The following is an 18,112-nucleotide window of genomic DNA, read 5'->3' on the forward strand; positions in this document are numbered from 1 at the left end:
AAGTAGATTGTGAGGTTAAGTGAAATGCAGTGGAATCTCTGGACGGAGAGAGACAAATGGTTAAGTGCTTTTCCCACCTTGGTGTGGGGCCTCCAAACCTTGAGAGGAAAGCAACAACGGAAGGAAAACTTACGAGGGATTCCCATTTCCTGCCTCTGTGCTTCAAAACAGGCACTTGTGTGTGTGTGTGTGTGTGTGTGTGTGTGTGTGTGTGTGTGTGTGTGTGTGTGTGTGTGTGTGTGTGTGTGTGTGTGTGTGTGTGTGTGTGTGTGTGTGTGTGTGTGTGTGTGTGTGTGTGTGTTAATGGTTGAGGAATTTTAGCAGCTGTCCTAAATCCTTTCTGTGCGTAAAAGGGGCCCATTGATGGGCCCTGCAACACAGAAAAGGCGGAAGACTCACATTTAAACCCTCTCTACCTTTACCTCCTTGGCTCTTATGTCTTTGCTGACTACTCCTCTGTCATATAAGATAATTGGAGGGTCACAGTAATTTTTGCTAGATCAATTGCCGCGCCCCTTTCGTTTTCACCATTGACCTGTACTATTTGTTGCTTGTAATTTTAGAGGATGAGCTCAGCCTCGTTCAACTGGAGAACCTCCTCTCATTTGCTGCAGATAAAAACATCAGCTAATGGCCTGGCATGTAAATATAAAGGCAGTAGGGCTGCTTATGTTGGAAGAGGGTAGGTGGAGGATATTAGCCTTCGTGAGTTTTGTCGACATTACTGTCCATCATATCCATTACAGGTTTTGCCGTTTCACCCCCACTGGGAGAGAAAAAGCTTTGACGCTGGCTTGACGCCATTAACCACCTCAAAGATTTCGATTAAGCAGATGGGTGATTGTTTGTTTTGGCTTGACACCCAGCCACTTTCTCATTTGGGATGGGGGGTTTGGGACCGGAGGGGGTATTTTGAAGCGGTAATCGAAGGGGGAGCAGTAAGTGAGGCTGTGGGAGCTACGGGTGTGCAATAAAGACAAAAAAAAAAAAGAGGAAGAAAATAAAAGAGTGATGCAGCCAACTGCCTGTCAGCGCTGTCCACTTGAGATGATTAATGGCCACAGGCTGTGATGGACAGAGGCAGAGAGAGAGACTTCTGTTCACTGAAATCACCAGTCAAGAAGGGAGGGAGTAGAACAGGAGGTAAAGACAAGTGTTTTAGCTCCTCGTGCTCCTCACACGTGGCGGTCGGCAAAGGCTAGATCCATCCCAGTGTGACACTCTTAATTGGAAGTGTTGATTCAGCTTAAGCGGGACCACATGGTGTGATATCGCTGCTTTAGAGTTATTTTAGGGGGAAATCCTTATGCACTAGATTTAGGTCTTGTAATAGTAATAAAGTGATAAGCCGGACTTGTCTGTGTCATTAAGTTGTAGTGGTCTTGATGGGGCTGTAGAAAGATGTGTAGAATTAGAGGAAGAAGTTGGAGGGAAGGAAGGGAAGATGGTAATGATGATGATGATAAAGACGTCTTATTTTTCCTTATCTCTTCAGCTAAACCTACTGTCAGTGGCTCTGCTGTTTGCTCCTGTTAAGCTTCACTGAGGCTGCCAGTAATGTTTTCAGGGGCCATGTAGCAAATGAGCATTTGTGGATTTTGTTTTTGTCTACAGTCAAAATTGAGCAAGTCAATAATTAAATGTCATACTGGCCCTTAAATACTAATTTTCCTTTTATTAACGTAAGGAAATAAACACTGCCATTTTTAGTTTACTACAGACAAGATGAGAAGGACCACTCTTATCTGAAAAACATGATTGGCAGTAAAAAACAAATAAAGAAAGTTCATACATCTGCCAGTTTTTTCCCCTCACATTGTAAGGAAAGCAAGAGTTTGTCGCCCAGGTTAAGCTGGATATTTTTTGTTGTATTTGTGGTGTGGGAAGAGTGGCCTCCCAGCAGGATATTGGAGGAAGTTCCCTAACTGTAACCCTGAGACCTAGAGCTCTGTCCACACCAATTACAACATGAATGGGCTCTGGGGGATCCATGTATGCATTATATTACTCCCCCGGTCAGCCTCACACTGGCCCTCGTAACAGGCGGGCCCTCTGTACAAACACCACACTACAATAGGAACATTCTCCTGCTCTTTGATATGGCCTCATTTTCCTTTAGTTAACACCCCACAACTTCTGGAAAATGGCAGCACCTGGTTGGTTTAACAACAAAAACACTGGGTATTGTGAGCAACATTTGTCCATTTTTAGATAGTGTTGGATTGCAGGTGAAATGATTTTCATTTGGGATCAACTATTCCACGACAAATATAACAGTTTTGTCTGCAATTGAGTGATAAACTTATTTCAACTAGTTTCTATTATCTGACTCATTACAGATGCAATTCTCAAAATGATGTAGTTTTTAAGACCCGGGAAGCGTGTTTTACATAGAAAGCACCAATACAGTGTATTTGGGAAGTTACATTTTGTCCTCTCTTGTCTTTCTTTATTTCTGTCTCCATCCCTTTCTTCCTTCTTTGCCTCCATTCCATTCTCCTTCCCCCTCTGTTTATTGTGCTACAGTTACAACCACTGAAACTTGATAACACCATGGAGGATAGGGGCGGAGAGCCATGCTGTGGCCTGCTTGGTGAGGCCAGGGGGAGGAGGGGCTGGATTAAGGGGCCTCCTGTCCTACACGGGATGATTAATGATCTCCAAATAAGTGGGGGCCAACCTTTTTGATAGGGCAGTGCTGATGGACAGCAGACAAGGGAGTGACAGTCGTGTGTCTGTATGTGTGAAAAGGGAGAAAAGAGAGGACGAAGGATGAAGAGGGCTGACATGGAAACCACAGTAGGAGACAAGGGCAGATGGGGTGCCAGGGTGACTGAGGTGAGGTTAAGGGAGGCATCTACCAGCTTGTGTAGAAACAAGGCCGTGCTCTTTCATTTCCCTTTGAAAGCACTTTGTCAGTGGGCTGAAGCTGACCAAGCTCACAAACCAGACAGAAAGATAATCGGGCAAACATATAAGAAAGTTAGAAATGGTAGCAAAGGGCCCCTTTTCTCAGGAACAGCTCAGAACCCAAATGATACAGGGATTCCAACCACTGCTTTCTAATCATTGCTCAAGGCAGACTCTAACTGTTCTTAGTGGACACATCCTCCACTGCATTCATGATCAAAGATTTTATGGTTACCATGTTGATATGTGTGAGGGCTGAGATTATCTTTGCCTTTGGTAAACTCCACCCGTCGCCTGGTAAATTACAGCCCAGCCTTTGGAGAGCGAGCACATCCATGATGCTTATGCTCTTCTCTGCCTGCAAAACAAAAGGAAATAGTATTTTTCCTGATGTTTTTGTGTGTACTGGTGTGTTATGGAACTTCAGATTAAAATCTTGAGAGACTCTTTTAGTTTTTGTTTGTTTTTTACCAACCAAGACTACGCTTTGTGTCTCTTCCTCTCTCTGTCTCTTCATCCAAACCTCCAATCCACACCACTTCCTTGTTATTTCCTCTGTGATTTGGCCAGGCTGTTCCACAAACCTGGATTGCCACTCTGCTGTCCATCTTTAATTACGACCATACTGTACAGGGATTTGAGTCTCTAAGCTGCAGAGCTGGGAGATTCTTAATCACCATGCTCATAAGTAACTGAGCAGAGACGACAACAAGTGCAGGCCTCAAGCAGATCCATGCTTCCCAGCGAGGTCAACGGTCAGGGTAAAAATAACACTGGCTGCTCAGTTCATCCATGCATCTCGTTTAGTCTTCAATGGAATACATTTGCAAATACTGCGCAAAACAAATTGGGCAAGCCGATACTCATCCAGATACTGGGAAATGTGCATGGTCCAAAAGATGCATCAGAAGAGGTGTGAAGGGATCAGACAGTTAAAACACAAGCTGTTTTATGAAGAGGGCATTACAAATCACAAAAAGTGTATATGGTTGAAACTCAAGCAAAAAACATAGAACGCCATTATGATCGAGAAACTTTTTAAAAGGCATAATGTGAAAACAACCTAATGAGGGAAAAATGTATTTATTTTGAAGGAAAAAAATAGAAAATATTCCTGCATGAAAGGCCTGACAAGGAGAAGATGTAAAGAAACTGAATTCTACATGATGCATAATAAAAATTGTAGGAGGAAAATAGACTAAGGTAAAAAGTAATATTGTTTTTATTGATTATAAAGGCAGTAGATAGGTATAATGGACACACCTTTGGTATTAATTTGATTCATTCAACCTAGATTTAGATGACACGTATATGTTAAGATAGGATTAAACGTTTTTAGAAATCAAGGTCCATTTTTTACACGTTCTTCCAAATTTGTTTTCCCACAAAATATAAATTAATGTGAAATTCACTTTCCTTTAAATAATTTCTAAGTAATCTGTCATGTGCGATATTTTTTCCACTCAAAATTATTGTATTATTATTATTTTGTTGGGACTTTGTTCAGCTGTTCCCACATGAAGCTCTCCTGTGAGCAACAAATTTCCCAAACTTGTGCTATCTTTGCATATCTGCGTGTCTTGCTTCTCCATCTGTGTCCTGTGTGTGCTCTTAAAGCAATGTTTCCTGCCCCCACCCCCCCACCTGACTGTGATGGATGGTATGAAATACATTACAGCCCCCAGAAGAGCCGTACACCAGTACAATAGCCCTGAGCTCACTTCCAGTGCCACTCTGTAGCAGTGTTGCATAAGCTACACAGTAACGGAGATCTGAGTGCAAAGGTGCCTAATGGAAAACAAGACACTTGATTTGAGGGAAGAAATGGACATCAGACACACAAATGCTATTGCCACTTTGCCTGTGGCATTTTAGTTGATGTGATTTGTTGTTTGGGATACCTAATTAGATAAAGGTAATGGACAGTTAACAAGTGATGATAATATGAAAAAATGAATATGTGCAAAAATGAATTTTCATCTTCTGCAACTAGGCCTAATATTTGACTTATGCTGTAGTATACAGTATGTCATGCTAACTTTCTTGACATTTCATTTTGTTGTGTAAGGCTCTAAATGTTTAAAAGCTCAGGTGTTTTAAACACAGTAATTAGTGATCCTCTTTTTTTCACCAACAGGGTGCTTTTTTAATACAATCTATTATTTGTAACCTTGGAATTAAAGAAAAGGACTTATTCTGCTGTTGACCTTAATTTAAATCACTTTGCATGAAGAGCATCAGGTAAATCCCTGAAAGGTAAATGTATGCCCTACTGTCATGGATTCAAAATGCCAAAAGTAATTAGCATTGATGGGAGTTATAATTTCGAAGATGAGTGCACAACCCCCCGCAATCTCTTCCCCTGTTTCAACATATCCCTCTTTCTCCTCGGCTTGTAGCAGCTGATGTCTCCCATATTGATCAGTGGTGCTGGCCCCCAAATGGGGCTCGTCAGCTGATGGCTTTATCTGTCAGTCCGGGTGTCCATTGATTGAAGCAGTTAACTGTGTTATAAGACTTGCTAGAGGGGAGAGGGAGCCCCCTCAATGCTGCACCTGCCACTGAAGACATCAATGTCACCTACTTACACTTTAAACCAGCAATACCCAGACTGAGCAGTGAACTGATACCAGTATTGGCCACAGATGATCTCATTCTCAAGGCGGATATAGTGTAGTTTCAGACTTTGAATTTTTCTCTTTTTACTTATATCCCTTCCATAGCAACTTTCTTCCTTACATTTTTTTATGCATGGTCTCTTAACTATTTGTTGGTCTATTTATTTGTTTTAAATATTACTCTTTTCCTGACTGTCTCACTGTCTCTCATTCGTTTTACCTGAGTTTGACGCTACTCAAGCGGAAAAGTCACACCTAACCTAAATCACAGGAACCTGAAGTTGATGCTAAAGCCCCTCCCTCTATTATGTACACAACATGCCATTGTCATGTTGCTGTCACATATACATTCTTGACATTTCTGCAGAGATCAGAGATGGTTATTTACAAGGGCAAACAGTTGATCTTCCAGTCAAATGCAAATATAGAGCAGAGGTCATCCACTAAACTGTGTTTGACCATGGGTTTACAGTTTAAAATAATGTTGAGAAAAGACATTAACATGATATGCTCTGTCAGAACATGTTTTCTTATTGAGAGTTTAATATTTAGTGTTTAATATCTGCTGCAAACAAACCTAAAAACTATATAGACTTCAGTAAATATGTTTACACACCAAACTGTTATTAATAGCAATACTTCTGTTAAAATACATGTTGAAATTTTGTTGACTGTATACCTGTTAGTGTTTTCATGCTTGTTCTTGAGCAGTTCAGCTTGTAGATAGAAAACAACTTTCATTGACCTTTTCCTAACAGACTGCAACTCACAATACAGGCCTGTATCATCAGTGTTTATAACTGCTACATATGTCAACAATGATTTTGCCTCACTCTCTTCAACAACCACCGTCTGTAAATCTAATCTAGCTGTCATCTGCTGGTTACCCTTGTGTCTTGTATAAATTTAATTTTGCAAAAATGTATTTTCATTCCAGTTACACTTACAGCTTGGATCTTTGAAGCCAGTTGTAACAAGTATGGGAGATGTACTGTACTTGACATGGAGAGGAGAGATAACGATAAATATGTTTTATACCCAAGGTTTATATCAAAGCTTAATACGTCTTTAGTAATGACCAACTTTACATGCTGTTTAAGAAAAGTTCTTATGTGATTGTTTCTGTACATATCTGTACAAACTTTGTATTTGGCAGAATAAGTAAGAAAACTCAGGTATTGTATCAGCAATAGCAATAAAAAAATTGACAGTAACAAAGCCTTACCAGAATAGTGCATTGAGGGTGGGGAAACGTTCACAAACTGAATGCTCATGCGTGAGCAATGCATCAGGCTTTAGTGGCTGCTATAGTTTAAGTAAAGGTGTACAACCTGTAGTGCTCAAGATGTGTGGTTATTAGAAGAACACTTGCGTAAGGTCAAGCATTCAGATCTAGGTTTGTGCCATGTCATAGAGATTTTATTACCTGATTCATTCATCATGGAGTTAATGTGCAGAATGCTGGCCTCACAATAACACACTCAAAGCACTGGCCTCTGGCTAGTACATTGCAAGTTCATCAGCCACCTGCACAATTTCACCAATCAACTGGATGATTACGGAAGACAGACATTCTCAGATACTGGTTGTTTACCTTCAAATATGGCTGCTGGGTGGAGTTACTTAACCATATCTATGACAAGGAGAAATTGCCTGAAGCTCGAATGGATGGATGCATAAACAGATACACATTGTATCTGACACATGAACTGAGTCAGTATTTTTTCCTTTTTTATCAAGCACAAAACAGAGCAGAGGGGGGTATATTTAATCTGGGTAGCAGACATCTATCAGGTCCCCTTCAACCATCAGGTGACCATCCATGCTTAAATTCTATCCATCACTTTTCTATGAATTTCCATTCCAAAGTCGCAGCATTTAATCATTTGCTTTCATTATTTTAATTGGTCGAAGAGTCTTTTCTGCACTAGTTTGGGGTTACTGTGGAGGAAAACAGCTGAGATCAACTGTCAAATGAAATAATTGTATGCAAGTATTTGTAAATTATATTGTGGTGTAGTCAAATAAAGTGACCCATATTTATTAATATGAACACACATCCTGGGAAAACATCAAAAACCAGCATATTCGCTGTCTGGTATGCATCTCTCAGATGTCACATCCTCTCTGTCTTTCAGAGATCCTTCACAAATTGAAAGACTACTGACCCCAAATAACCATGTAGCTTAAGAGACATCAACCATCTCTTTGTCCATCCCTCCATCCGTCCATTTATCCATCTCTCTTGTCGGCTCCATATCAGCCAGTGTTGATTGGGGTCTAGTCAGTTGATCTGCTGGGTCTCTGGGGATCGAAGGGACTTGGGTTACAGTTGGAGAGGCCATCTCACTTTTCGCGCCATCCAACCTTTTCAATGCCCCTCCCCCTCTATTTCACCAGGTGACCCATCTTCATGACCCACGGAGAAGGAGTCATGTTTCCCTCTCTTTTTCTTTCTCTTTTTCTTTCTGTTCGTCTCTCTGCTTTATTTCCAAGATGCTTTACTGGTATGACTGATTAAGGCTGAACCAAACAGTTAACAGTTCTTTACACATCATATACAACTGAATCGGGCTTGTCAATGCAGAGATTTATTGCAAAATTGCACTTGACAAACTTCTTATCCTGTAATTGAAGTTCTGGTAGTGTCATTATTTGTAGTTTGACAGCGTCCCCAGTGTGTTAACAGCACCTGGTGAAATTTACAGCTTTTAGCTGTTGTTTGGATCCTCGCCAGTTCTGCTGTGTTTTACACCACAGACCGAAGCAGTTGACAGTGCGCAGAACACAGCTCCTTAAATATACTGACTGCCTGCTCGCTGTAATAATTCTTACAACCAAGCTACTCTCACTGTTTCCTGAGTAAATATAGCTTCAAGTGACTTATCCATTATTGAATGTTTTGCTTTTTTCCTTAGTATTTGTTCTTTTTATTGAGATGGAAGTAAAACTAGGAGGAAGAGCCATGTGACATATAGGTTTTTGACCCTTCTAAAATAACAAGCTGAATCTGAAATGTGTTTATGGCGTTTTCAGATCTGGTTAAGATTCTAGTGAAAGTGGTGCTCCAGATTAGGAGACAGTTTTTCTCATATCAAGATAATTACTTGACTAAATTTTATTCTTTATCTAATCAATAAAGAGATACATGAAGTGTCCTCGTGTGAAAAAGCCAGTCAATGATTATGAGCTGATCTGACATTTGTTCAGTTGCTTTGTCGTTTCTTTGCACAGATGAAGATCACACAGGACCTTGCTTTGGTTTTTTTTTTTTTTTTTTTTGTTAATCCCTTTATTGAACTGTTGTTGGTATAGTCACATCATGCCATGGCATGCCTTGGTTATGTTTTAGCACATTGTCTCTTAATGGATACATGTGGCTTTACTGGACCCAGTGTTATGTTTTTTTTGTTTGATGTCTTTTATTTTTGAGTTTAAACTCACAGGTCAAGGGAAAGACTCTGGTTAAGTACAGCTGGCAGAAGCTAAGTCATTATTTCATTCTCTTTGTCTCTTTCCTTTTGTTTGTCTCTCTGTCTACAATTGTACTTTATTGACATGACAGGAAATAAACCTATGCAGCCAACACTATAGAGCATATTGACCAATATATTATAGACTTTATTGGACGACTGTTCCTGCCTTCCTATCTCGCTGTCTGTGTCTCTACCAGCTGTGGCTTTAGCTTCATGCTTGGAATAGCGATGTATCTATAGTGTAACGTTACATTTAACTTCCCTCATGAGGAGGGTACATATCTTAACACTTGATATGAATTGGTCTGTCAGGCGAGTGGTAGCTCTGCCTGGACTAAAGATAGCAAATTCCATACACTCAAGGCTTTTTTACCTTTTATGTCCTTGGCCATGCATTAAAAATAAAACAAACATGCCCCAGCCTACAGCAGGGTCCTGACAATATTCTGCCCTGATGTACGGACATATAAACTAAACAGCAAGGGGCTGCCCGACATAACGTAAACTTCCAGCATGGGGAGCCCAGACACCCGTCTCTCCTGTCAGTGTCTCTCTCTCAGTGTCTGTCCCCTGTTAATGAAGGGTTTGGGCTGTTCTGTAGTGATATTCTCTTAAAATTAAGCTAAGTTTTTCAAACTATGGATGCAGGGTGGCAAATTTAAAATACCTCAGGGGGGATATGAATAAAACATTTATTTGTGTCATCTACTATATTTATCTATTTTTGTAAAAGAAGACTACGATTAAAAAAAATTTAATATTATCCAGAGTTACAAGAAATGGTGAGTATGTAAACATACGCCAAAAACATCTTCAACACGTGTTCATGTTAAGTAGGAAATCATAAATTCTGAATAACAGCACTTTAAGCAGTTTAAAAATACCGGAAGCAATATTCAGTTGTGTAGTTTATACCATCAAATAATTAATAATTAATCTAAATACGTTTTAAGTTAGAAGGTGTTGTTGACGGTGGACGATTTATATACTACTTTGGAATTAGTGTTTCTTACTAACGGTTAATAAGTGAAATGAATGTACTGAAATTGAACTGAGGACATTTTCTGAAGTGCAGAGAGTAAGAGGTGGTCCTGGTTTGGTCTGATCTAGTGTGTCGATGGTGGAGGAGGAGGAGGAGGAGGAGGAGGAGGAGGAGGAGGAGGAGGAGGAGGAGGAAGGTGTGGATAGGTGGCTGGGTACTCTGAAAGGACTCAGACACTGCCATCAGGCCAGGGGCTGTTTGTGTTGGCTGACACCTTCCTTACAGCAGTAATCCAGTCTTTCTCCAGCTGGCTAGCTACTACACCTCCCCCTTCCCTTTTTTCCATCCTTCCTTCCCTACCTCCTAGAGACAGCAAAAAGTATCTCTCTCTTAATGCCTTTTTTCCTCACCCTTTGTTTTTTTGTTTTTTGTTTTATCGCTGCTCATCTCCCTCTTCTTTTCTCCTCCCTGTTCTTCTTTTGTCTGTTTTTCTGTCTTTTGCTCTCTTTGTATCGGCATTCATGTAACTAATCTAAGTCCCAAAACAGAATCAGAATAATCTTCAAATTATTCACCCCAATCAAATCAACCAAAGACAATGAGATAATGTGGTGTTTCCTTCTCTCTCTCTCTCCTTTTTCCTGTCTTTCTACATTGTAGATGGTAGTGAAACCTCACACCAGCCAATGCTCATTCGGCAAAAACTTAATTTCCTGTGTGTTGTCCGCTGGAAGGCTGTTGCTCTGTCACTTAATTATTTAAAAAATGCCAATCATGTGAAGTCAGCGATATTTAATTTACCACTACTGGCGTCAGGGGCATCCAATTGATTTATTATAGAGGTCCTTTAATGTGAACAGCTGTTTCCTGCTAAAAATAGGTCAGGGGTCAGATAAAATGACCTTGTTCCCTTTTCTTTTTTGTCCTCACATTGAGATAGAAAAATGGGACTGTAATGCAAGTTGGGAAATGTTATTACTGTCTGTCACAGTTTGGTTTGCCTAATGCGTGGGGTCAGTATTAGTGATCATTACAAAGTGTGTATGTCTAATAAATGTCTACAGCCACTAAAGTGATGAATAAAAGGCTTTTTACCTGATTACGTATTTTACCATATAATTGAGTTTTCATGAGTGTATTTTATTATCATTCTGCTGTGTCTCAGTCAAGAGATTTGTTTTCCCATATGTGAACGCTGTAAATGGGAAATCATACCCTTCTGGGAAATCATCACAGAAATGAAATTTATCAGACATAAAGATAATTGATTATCTGCAGAAGATATCAGCTAGGTCATCTAATATCAAACTCTCCAGAAGTATTATCCCCAGAAGACCTGTATTTGTCATACCCTAGATTGGAAGTTTTGTCTTTCCGTTGTTTTGAACTGTCTTTTTCAGTCACACTCATTGCCCTTTTTCTCGTCTGTCATACTCTGTATCTATATGCCTTATCATTTGAAGTCTAGCCGTTTGAAAGCTAGCCGTGTGGCTCTTGTGTTCACTGTGGAAGTTGGGAGGAAGGACTTAGGGAGTGGTTCAGGGGCCCTCAGCCGCAGCACTTCCCACCAGAGCGACCTCTGACCCCGGGTGCCATTAATCACTAGGCTCCTGATGGCCCTGTCCCTAGGGGAAAATCAGTCCGGGGCAAAGGATGATGGGAGGTGAAGCCTGCAGCCAATTACAGATTGGCTCAGAGCAGCCAAGTGGACAAATCACGGTTTTACAGTGAGATGAAATACCCAATAGTTGCCTACTTGAGGCCTGCATGGCCTAATGCCACAAAGTGGTCTCATATCACTGACAATCATGTTGTCTCAGGTCTTCTCTAGAGAAAAGTAAGCAACAATAACAGCAGAACAGAGTGCATAAAAGGGTACTGTGAGGCAGAGGAGTTGTGCTGCTGTGATCAAAAGAGTTGTTTTGGACTGGTCTAATTAAGCCTGTTAGAGCTAAATGTCTCCAGGGTTGGAAACGGAACAGATGTTGGACACCAAAGGCAGGCGGCACATTGATTCTCTCAAATTTGAGACCTCTCTGGGTAGCTGCCCAAGTGTTGGTAATGTGTTTTTGGTCAATTGCGGCATTATCAAAGGTGCTTTCCCAGTGTTTTCATGTGTTCAAGCCATGTGAAATTTGAAACCTGGCTGATGTCATGTGTTGACTAATTAATGCTGTTTTAGGTTTCAAAAACACCTCTTGTCCACTTAAGATATATACATAGCTATTTGGTTTTCACACACATAACCACCTAGCACTCTGAAATCTGTAATTTTTGGCTTTCTTTCTATGATCATGTGCTCTGAAAATAGCTGCTTTTAAATGCTTCACATCTGATGTTGATTTGACAGCAGATGCTGATAAAGAGATGAATAAAAGCATAGACGTGAATTAAAGCCTAACTAACTGCTGGCCTGTCACTATGGGGCCAGTGCTGTTGTGTCTCATTTGTTGTGCTGTCATTGTTCACAGCCGGGCCAGTATGAAAACATGGCTTCCTGCTGACCTGCAGTTTAATTCACACATCAATAACTCCTGGCTGATCTCTGACCCCTCTAGTTGTACTAATTGTTTGATGCGGGATTGATGTCCAACACTGCATTAAATAACTGACAGGGCTTTGGCAGCAAGGCATTGCCGGTGCACTGCTGCACTGCGTGTTCTGGAAATGTTGCAGCCTGTAGATGTAATTGGAGGTCTGCCATCTACATCCAGTTTATCCACATGACAATACAATCTTCTTTTCAGTCTGACAGGAATGTGTTAACCAAAAACCAGAAGGACGGGGGACCTTTTTAAAGCTTATTGGACAAATTTATTGTAGTGTTGCCTATTATACCATGGCGTTACCAGTTGTAAATTATTTACAGATTTCTTCTATATACTACTATTCAGTACACTGTTAACCTGGTTGCAACTGATTTTGAAAAGGTGTTTCAATATATGTTTTGGATTTCATTCTAAAATCAAATAACTCAATTTTGAAAATGGCTACCTTTACCACCTACTGCTAAAAGTAAAAAAAAAAAAAAAAAAAAAATGCGTTTGTGAGGATTGTGGCTTATTAAACTTATTGGATAACTAAATGGGAATATAGGCCTGACCTTTAACAGAGACATTAAATACTCACCATTCAGCTAAAACATTAAAACCGGTAAGTGGTTTTGACGTTGAGGCTGATTGGTGTAGGTGTATGTCACTATTCTCTCCTCTCGCTCTGTACATAGCTAATCCAAACGATCAGTAAAAGAAGCTCGCATCTTGGCAAAGGCCCTCTTGTTTTGCTACTGTTAATTGGCTCTGGAGATAAGATGGCTGAGTTCCCAGAACAGCATTTTCTGCAGCTTTAACAAGCTGAACAATATTAACCACGTACTGTGGTGCTGTGGTTATGTTTGTTTTACCGGGTGAAAGGAGGCTTTACCAGTCCGTTTAGAGGACTGTATTTTTGCTCCAAGTTTGTATTTTAAGCTAATGTGACATCTATGCTGCTTTTCCTGCTTCAATTGATACACCAGTACCATCTAATGCAATCTACTATAATACTCTAATATTTATTTGAGTGGAATGTGAATGGAGGTGAACATTATTAACTTGCAAAGGTAAGTTTTTTTTGCAGGAATGTTGTACTAGATTGCACTACAATTTACAGGTGTACATAATAAATTGGTTCCAGAGTACATATTGTATTTCAACATGTATTTTCTGCTTTTCATGTGTTATCCTGACTGTCTATAATTCCTTGCTGGTCTGTGTTTGAATCTAAAGACCCTAGGAACAGGTTTCCTATTCTTCTCAGGTTGCAACCCCTAAATCTTTATTCACATCCAATTGTTGCAATGTTAACGTACAGAATGAGGAACCTGTGTTGCAATGAGTGTTTCATATTGCAGGTTCACCAACTTTCCCAACCAACGTATAGAGAACTATTGCTCCATAGTGACATGTATATCAACAGATTATTATTCCTTTCAACTCCAGTTTTTGTCCTCTATAAATCTTAGAAAGGTTTAGAAAGGTTTAGTTCCTTAACCACCTACATTACATTAAATTTTAAGTAGTGCACTAAACAGATCAGAACTATAGTTCACGACAGTGATGCCACACCGTCATCATCTCCCCACTTACGCAGGTCCATGTGTTCACCCATTGCACATGGCTTAAAGACATGTTGCTAATTTAAGAAAATGAATCAGGGCTAATCTTCATGGCCTGATCACACTGCTATTTTACAAAGTCATTAATGAGTCCAATTCCAGGTTAAGAGCAGCCTGTGGAGGGGCTGAAGGATTGGTTGGCATTAACTGCAAGGGCAAATCTGCACTCTTTTATGCTGGGCCTGGCAGCACTAACAGCAGAGGGGTGTGGATTTACTCAGTACAATCCTCTAAATGAGCTTCATTATACTGGCCTATCCAGGAGCCCCCCACCCACCGCTGCCCATGGATTAGCAGGTCGTCAAAATCCCCAGTCCCCTCCTCCCACTCCATGCTTACACAGTTGCACATTGCACTTTTTGATTCTGTTGCATACGGCGAACTACCCCTCCTCCTTCCTCATTGACCACCACACACACACACGCACACGCACACACACACACACACACACACATGCACACACCACACACATGCTCCCTGCAAGCTCCACTGCAGATAAGCTGTTGACAAGATTAATGCATCTGTATCAAAAGTCTAGAGCCGCTTTGCTTTGTGTTGTTTGCGAATCCCCTTTTCCAGGTCAAGCCAGATTGCCTTAACTGGGCTAATATGTTTTCAAGCCAAATTTAACAGGCATGCAGGCATCAGGCCTACAACCCTTGTCTGACCAGGATCCTGACAGCACTTAGAGCAGTATCTATAGGTCACAAAATGATCCTGAGTGTTTCAGCATTGATTGTTGGATGAATTAATGCATATTGTAAAATTCATCTTGCTTTGTCATTTTCACTGTAGCAGCTCTAAATGTATTTTCTGTGTTAGGTGCCACTATGTCTCAGCAGGGATGCACATTAGAGAAATTGTCAGCATTAAGATTTCCATTCATGTTGAGAATGACCGTGTTAAAAATGCATGCACATCTGATACACAAAAGCATTTTGAAATAAAAACATCCACCATAATGCATTCATGGTGCATCACTAAGCTATTCCAGTTCAGATGTATGATTTATACTGTATTGATTGATTTTATGATTCTCTTCTCCTCCACAGGAACCCCTGTCAATCGCATTCCCATCATGGCCAAGCAGGTCCTGGATCTGTACATGTTGTACAAGCTGGTGACAGAAAAGGGAGGCCTGGTGGAGGTCATCAACAAGAAGATCTGGAGAGAAATCACAAAGGGACTTAACCTGCCCACCTCTATCACCAGTGCAGCGTTCACACTGCGCACACAGTAAGTCTTTGTGTCTTTGTCACAAAACAAACATCAAAACTCATTTCATTGGCTGTAGTAGCTCTAAATTGACCATTTACACCCAGATACCCAGTCTAATGTTAATCGTATATAAGATCGAATTTAATTTACTGGAACTAAATAAATAATCTCAAGTGTGTGACTTCTCATCTGGAAACAAGCACCACCCTTATGCCACAATTATCTGTGTGTGGTATTAGAGTATATGGATTTGTGTGTGGTGGTATGAGTACCAGTGTCAGTATTAACTGTGCCTGTGTGTTTATACATATGCAAGTTTGTTTCCTCTACCAGGCCACCTTCCCTCTTCCCATTCAATCCCTCCGTCCATTACATCACACATAGAGCCCATTGATTACCACAGATTTATTGACATGATTTGGGTCAGAGTTCACAATGACTAAGGTGGGGTTTGACTGACAGCTTTTACACCAAGTCTCGACTAAAACTTGCTTGCTCTCTTGATGGAAACCCTTCAGTAGATGTAACACCTCTCCGTCCTGTCCACTAACAGGGTGCCCTAATGAACCTTTATGTATTTTTAATGTTGGGCTGTTGTGTAGCGTCACTCTGCTAGCTCTATCTAATGGATGCTGCTGCTCTTAGCTTCTTATTGATCCTCAGTGTTACTGTTCCACCATTGTCAGCAGGCATAATACTGGATGTTCATTTTACCGTATGTTCTTATGGGATGAAAAACATACCAGGGCTGTGACTGTGCATACATGTAGAGCAGCTGTGATGTCATCCAAGTATACTCGGCATACAAAACATGTCTTGCACAATTTTCATACCAGGTGTCTAGCTAGATTTCTGCCAGAGAATCCAGATTTTTTTCTCCCTCCTCTCTGGCCAGGTTTATAAATGCAAATTAAATGCAAACATTGACTAAAACTACTAAAAACTGACCTTAAAATAAGATATAGTAGCTTTTCCAAACTACACAAATCAGTTTCTACTTCTGAATGGTAGACTTTTTGTAAAATTCGGACACATTTGTACCTTAAGCAGAAACTGTGATGTCTCACTATGAACCCTGTTCTCTCACAACAGTCAAAATGCTTTGTTAAAAAAAATAAATCAATGAAAAAATCTCCAGGATGCAGCTTATTATGGCACTTATTCACTTAAAGGACCAGTGTGTAGGATTAAGTGGCATCCAGCACTGAGGTTGCAGATTGCAACCAACTGAATACCACTCCCCTCACCCCTCCTTTTCCAAGCGTGTAGGAGAACCTACGTTGACTACCTAGTCAGGTAGTCAACGTTCTGTAGAAAAACCTTTTTTAAGGCAAAGGCATAATCTTGGATTTAAACTAAGCTGGTTTAATGTAATTATGTAGTCTTGTATATTATAGTTAATATTTTAAAATTTGACAATTTTCATGCCAAAATGTCACAACGACTATAATTCTAATGCCAACACTTGTGAATGTTTCTGTGGTGATCTGATGTATTGCCTTGTGTGTGTGCGCGTTTGTGTGCTTTGCTCTTCAGGTACATGAAATACCTGTACCCCTATGAGTGTGAGAGGAAAGGCCTCAGCTCCCCGGGTGAGCTCCAGGCTGCCATCGACAGTAACCGACGCGAGGGTCGTCGTCCGAGCTACAGCAGCAGCCTCTTCCGCTTCTCTCCTTCTCCCAGCACAGCCCCCCATATCCTCTCACCTCCCAAGATGCACCTTTCAGCTCTGGGGGCCGGGACCTCAGGGGCCCTCAATGGCCTTCAGGCCTCACCAGGACCCTCTCTGAAGAAAGGTAGGCATCGTAAAGCTGTCTAGGTTGATTTTGGCACAAAGACGCATGGCAGCATGAGGTAACCATTTTTTATTCATAAATGAAAATGTGTGGAAAACAAGTTAACGATCTGTGGGGTTTACCCTCTAAAACGTGCCTGCCTGCAAGCAAACAGGCAGCTCTTAGATGAACATGTGTGTAGTATGTAACTAGGAAGGACGAAGGATGAAGTCAGGTGTTACTGGGGGAAAAGAACGTATATGCTTAGAGAACTTTATCTGGTTTGATGAAGGTTATATAAAACTGGGCAAATGTTGACTTTAAATACTGTAGCCTCCATATAGTGGCTGGCATAGACCATAGTTTTCCAGTTACAGATGTGTTGAGACTGAGTATTTATAGAGAAATACTGCCCTCTATTGCAATTTAGGAAAAACTACATCTCTTCATACTGTAGCTGTGGATAAACACATGAATGGAACAGTACTTACAGTTTAGGCTACGGTTTAAATCATTGAACAAAGCTTTTTTTTAGTAATGACATGATTACAAAGCATTTGAAAGACCTTATTTACAGGCTTTGCCGGTCGACCAAAAATTGTTTTCATCAGAGCATCTTGCTCCTTTTTTGATAAGTGTGTGGATTTGCATACATAGAAAGGTTATTGGTATGAGATCCTGTGCTGGTGTGTGCATGCAGCAATGTGTGCTGTTACATTTGTGTATTACATTCTCGCCATGACTCACCTTTCTTTGCTCAGCTATATCCCATTTTCAGTGTATGTGTGGGTGTGTTTTTAGTGTTTTTATATGACTTTGTGAGTGGGTGCGTGCCTTCATGTGTGTCCATCCAGGTGTTTAAGAGACCATGTGAACCAGTTTTGCCTCAGGCTGCTAAGAGCCCTCAACTTTACTACTGATTAATAACATGGTTCCCACGCCGGGGGGACACTTTATGAACTTTGAAGCCTTTAGTC

At 40.7% G+C, this 18,112-nt stretch overlaps 1 protein-coding gene across 2 annotated transcripts in view; it reads left to right on the plus strand.

The window, feature by feature from the left end:
• Window positions 1-18,112, plus strand: part of LOC120795959 (AT-rich interactive domain-containing protein 3B-like) — a 48,697-nt gene that overhangs the window by 25,660 nt on the left and 4,925 nt on the right. For both annotated transcript variants that reach the window (XM_040138280.1, XM_040138286.1), the window contains exons 5-6: window positions 15,195-15,378; window positions 16,897-17,156. In XM_040138280.1, the coding sequence (XP_039994214.1) occupies window positions 15,195-15,378; window positions 16,897-17,156 (444 nt within the window). The remainder of the gene's footprint in view (window positions 1-15,194; window positions 15,379-16,896; window positions 17,157-18,112) is intronic.

Source organism: Xiphias gladius, chromosome 1, assembly GCF_016859285.1.
Source record: "Xiphias gladius isolate SHS-SW01 ecotype Sanya breed wild chromosome 1, ASM1685928v1, whole genome shotgun sequence".
NCBI classification, from domain to species: domain Eukaryota; kingdom Metazoa; phylum Chordata; class Actinopteri; order Istiophoriformes; family Xiphiidae; genus Xiphias; species Xiphias gladius.